The sequence below is a fragment of the Coffea arabica genome, chromosome 6e, assembly GCF_036785885.1.
Source record: "Coffea arabica cultivar ET-39 chromosome 6e, Coffea Arabica ET-39 HiFi, whole genome shotgun sequence".
In the NCBI taxonomy this organism is placed as follows: Eukaryota; Viridiplantae; Streptophyta; class Magnoliopsida; order Gentianales; family Rubiaceae; genus Coffea; species Coffea arabica.
The window spans coordinates 15,146,737-15,151,325 of record NC_092321.1 but is presented as its reverse complement, the minus strand read 5'-3'; the positions used below and the strand labels follow the sequence as shown (position 1 = coordinate 15,151,325).

General features: G+C 37.9%; 1 protein-coding gene across 2 annotated transcripts; it reads left to right on the top strand.

The window, feature by feature from the left end:
- Positions 1-4,589, top strand: LOC113696210 (zinc finger A20 and AN1 domain-containing stress-associated protein 8-like). 2 transcript variants are annotated; one of them, XM_027215600.2, is made up of 4 exons: positions 1-140; positions 273-349; positions 3,582-4,136; positions 4,209-4,589. In XM_027215600.2, exon 3 carries the CDS (start codon positions 3,594-3,596, stop codon positions 4,110-4,112), a length of 519 nt encoding a protein of 172 aa, XP_027071401.1. In that variant the 5' UTR covers positions 1-140; positions 273-349; positions 3,582-3,593; the 3' UTR covers positions 4,113-4,136; positions 4,209-4,589. The 2 variants fall into 2 exon arrangements, with proteins under 2 accessions (XP_027071401.1, XP_027071402.1); XM_027215601.2 differs by lacking the exon at positions 273-349 and having other exon boundaries at positions 4-140.

The window sequence follows — 4,589 nt, the reverse complement described above, 5'->3', positions numbered from 1 at the left end:
AATTATTAAACCAAACCCACACAACTCTTTTTCTCTGTCTTTGCTTTCGATTTTCTCTCTCCACACGCTCTCTTTCTTCGCCTTCACCTCTCGATTTCTGCGATTATTATCTCTTATTTTCTAATTTTAATTAATTTAAGGTACTATTGAATGATATTCATCCCTTGTTTATCATCTCTATTGTTTTTTCAATCCTCCATGATTTTGATATGAAGGTTTTTGAATTTTAATTCATTTTTTCCTGTTCATTGTTTTCCTTTTTGTGGGTGAAGGGTTTCGGGAATTAACATCTGGTTCGATTTTGCGCGTCAAGATCGGCCAAAGTTCCTTCAAATTTGTTGAATCATAGGTGAGGTTTGTTTGCGCTGTTCTTATACTAGTATTAGGTCAATAATTGCTGTTGTAGCAGAAGTGGATTGTTTTCCCTTTTCCGGGTGAATGATCATGTATCAATATGCAAAAGAATGAAATTCTTTGGTGGGTTTGTTGTACTTTGTTCTTTTCTTGTCCAAAATTAGTTGGAAATATGTTGTGCTATTGTTAAAGGGTGAAAAGTTTTGATCTTTCGTTTTTTTTTTTTTTTGTTGTGAATTTGGTTGGTTAGGAAAGATTTTCTACTATGTTTAGGGTGGGGGCTATGTGGTTAAGTATCTTTGTGGATTATTGCTAGTTTGATGTAATTTGACTGTCTGTATCCTGTTGAACTTCTGCCAAGCTGTGTTCTTAGCGTAATTTAAATTTGTATAGTTGGATATTTTAAATGATGCTCAGTGTATCTTTAGTGTACCTTCAGCTTAACTTTATTTAGCTGTTTTCAACTGTTGGTAGACTGTGGACAATATTCAGTCTAAATTCTGTTGAGTGTTCAATCATCAAAGTATTCAATTAAGTAACTTTTAGGCTTCTATGGTGGCCTTCTTGATTTATGATCTCTCACTCGATCTTGACTTGAGGATAATTGGTGTTAGTGTTGAAGTATCTTATGTGGCATTACACATAATAGGGAGATTCATAGCTAGGGAGTCCTCATAGATTCATACGACATGAAATGCAGGGGCAGGGGGTCATGTATGGGGTATACCTCACTAATCTAAGGGGCCTCCTCATCAAGAACACTTTAGATTTGGATTTTTCTTGCAATTAGATGCGTGAGGTGGTAGTTTACAACTCAACCACCCCTGGGAGGAGGGGTGAAAAGAAGGCAAATTTTATCGAGGACGCGGATGGGTTCCCTGCTGTTTATAGCAGGTATTGCATCCATCTGTGGTGAAGCAAATCCTCTCTGAAAGCTAAGAATGATTTGACGGATAATTCTTGTTTGTTCAACATAACTTGTTAGAAAGGATATTGTTTGGATGACTTTTCTCCTCTGACTTTACCTGAAAGGCGCTTTTGTTCACTATCCATACATTGTAGAATGGTCTGTCTCCTGGGCAGCAGATTCTTTGCCCTTTATATTGAACAACCTCCAGCTTTAGAAAGCATTCCTAAACAGTCTCTGACACACACCAGGTCAAACTCTAGCTGCCTAAAGCAAGTTTTGTTGTAGGATCTCACAAAATCCTCTCCAACTTTTCATTGATATTATATCTTCTACGAGGCACTTGTCTCGTACCAAGAGCCATCTGCATTTGCTTGTGCTTGTCTTCATGATGGTCAAGATAGATTTAGAAAAATCTTACACTTCACTGATGATAGGACACTCAAATGAGGAGCCTTGTCTTCTTGACATTGTTTTTCAAGCTTTGCTGCTATTGTGATGTTTTATCCATATGGGTTTGTGGCAATTGGGTCAAACATCTTATCCTTTATCGCAAGCCCTTGAAGGAGCTATTCATGAAATTGCCCTCTTTTTTGGCCTTGTGGGGAAAAGATGGTGGGGGGTATCTGGCGGATGTTGTGGTTTTGTGGACACATGATCTTTGCTGTCTGTTTTGATCATTAGTTAGTTGATGGGTAACTTTTCTGTTCTTGTAGCCTTGACTTGTATCTAACAAAATATATTGTCATAATCAGTCTCATAATTGAGCTGATTATGAATGGAATTCTGTCAAGTGGGCACACAATGTGCAAGAAAGCATCGTAATGGTCTACTCACATTCTCCAAGTTCGGTATCTGTCGGAAAAAATTCTATAGACTACTCTTGGAATTTTGAGCTTTGTAGATTGCTTTTCTTTTAACTTTCAAATATCAGTATTTGTTAGTTTGTTGTATATCATCCTTGTGTAAGATGGTTGGTTTGTGACATGTTGTGCAGTAGAAGGATAGTCTGGAAAGATTTGTTCTTGGAAAAGAATTATGACAAATTGTCAGTGAAAATTAACCTTTTTTTTTTGGGGGGGGGGGGGGGGGGGGGGGGGGGGTGGGGATGGGGTTGAGGTTGGGTGCAATAGCTGTTGATAGATTTAAAATGTTGACGAAACTTTCCGAAATCCTCTGAAAATGTTCAACTAAAACTAAACTGAAATAGAACTGAATCAAGTTTTAACAGACTCCTTTCCTGTTTCAAAGTCCTAATTTAACTTAAGCCCTAATCCTTAGGCTGGAAGATATAATTAAAAATAGAACAGCAATTACAAAATTGGGAAACCCAAATATTTTTGCAGAATATATAGCTAGACAACTAGGAAGGCCTAGCTATCTGATAGAAGACTGAGCTAAAGCAAGTCTAAGACAATTAAAACTTTTAAATGAGTCTGGAATAATTGAAGAAAAATATGCTTCCAGTCCAGCACCATTTTGGAACTCAATTGTCTGACTTGTGAAAAAGGCATATTGTGCAATTTGACAAAAGCCCAAAAAAAAAAAAGGATTAGTAAAGGTGATGGGAAAGTTGAAGGGGGAGCTGACTCGAATTGGTAGATAATGGGTTATTAATGGCATGTTATGCATAAGTAGCAACATGGGGGTAAGGGCATTAGTGGAAAAGTAATAAAAGGGTTTATGCTTTATTGAAGTAGTAAAATGAGAAACATAGTTGAAACTTAAAACAGCATAAAAAACCTTGTTATGTGACTATGTAATTTGAGCATGCTGTCATATTTTGCTGTCTTCCCTGAATTTTGTACTAATTAGATTGAACTGCAACATAGTTGGGAACTGCTGTAGTACAAATTCTTAAGTTAAGAGATGAATTTGGTCACTTCTCTGATACTTAATACAGATATGCTTTCTTTATGTTTTCCTTGTGCATAATGTTAAGATGACTGTGTATGTTCTTGGGAGATCTTCAGATTTTTCTCTTGGTCTATTAGATGTAGAACACGTTTCAGTTGTCTTGAAGCCCTACATATCCGGAGGTCTTTGCCGATTTAGTATATTAAGCAATTTTACTGTGTTATGTATCATTTGTCTTTGGTGAGTTAGTTAGTATGTCAAGTATACTTCTGCATTTTGGTGAATTCAGTAGGCTTCATTTGCAATGCAGTCTTTGAAAATTGCCTAGAGATGCAACTAGTTAGAGCACTGCAACATTCAATAATCAGTATAGAGCTTTGGCTATGTGTTTTCTAGAAATGTATGCCTTAAGTTCTCATTTACTCAAATCATTTGGTTTACTTCCTATTTTGTTCTTCCTCAGGATATTTACCTCATGGAATCCTCAAAAGAGACAGGCTGCCAAGCTCCAGAAGGGCCAATTCTTTGCATTAACAATTGTGGATTTTTTGGTAGTGCAGCGACCATGAATATGTGTTCTAAGTGCCACAAAGAGATGATCTTGAAGCAGGAGCAAGCCAAGCTTGCAGCTTCATCAATTGAGAATATTGTCAATGGCAGCTCAACTAACAATGGGAAGGAGCCTGTGGCTACTGGTGCTTTGCCTATACAGGTTATGCCAGTGGACTTGGAAGCAGTTTCTACTCAAGCATCGATTAATGTTTTAGCTGGGCTGGGCTCAGAGGTGAAGGTGAAAGAGGGGCCAAACAGGTGCACCACTTGCCACAAACGTGTGGGTTTAACTGGTTTTAACTGCAGATGTGGAAATCTTTTCTGTGCTGTGCATCGCTATTCTGATAAGCATGAGTGCCCATTTGACTATCGCAATGCTGCTCGGGATGCAATAGCCAGAGCAAATCCTGTTGTCAAAGCAGAAAAGCTGGATAAGATCTAAAGTTACCAACTGAAGCATTGTGAGGTACGCATCTTTTGTCCTATGTCTTTGCATTTTGTTATAGATTGACCACTGGTCTTATTATGTTTGCTGCAGCATTGCTGAAGGTGTAAGGCATAAGGATTTGGGCATCTTTGCATTCTGGTGAACTTTGGAAGTCCATCCTTTTGTACTGGCTACTATTGCTTGGGTTGCTCCAGTATCTTAGTTCTTTGTGCAGGCTTGGTGGATGTCTTTGTGCAATGTTTAATTTGTCCTTCTGGTTCTTTTTCATTTCTGTCATCTTAATGCAAATGTAGCATGCTTTAAGAGCTCTTCAAGAAGTGGGGAATGCTAAGAAAGATAAAGAGGGAAATTGAAAAGGAAAAATATTCATCTGCTGTATGTCCCTGCGTATTGGGAGACCCAGACATAATGCTAGATGTGTATAGATGTTTGTCTCTGCTATACAAGGAAGAACCATCACGTTTCTTTTTT

Excerpts from the sequence above, each read along its gene's own strand:
- LOC113696210 (XM_027215600.2), top strand. The coding sequence starts at position 3,594 with ATGGAATCCTCAAAAGAGACAGGCTGCCAAGCTCCAGAAGGGCCAATT.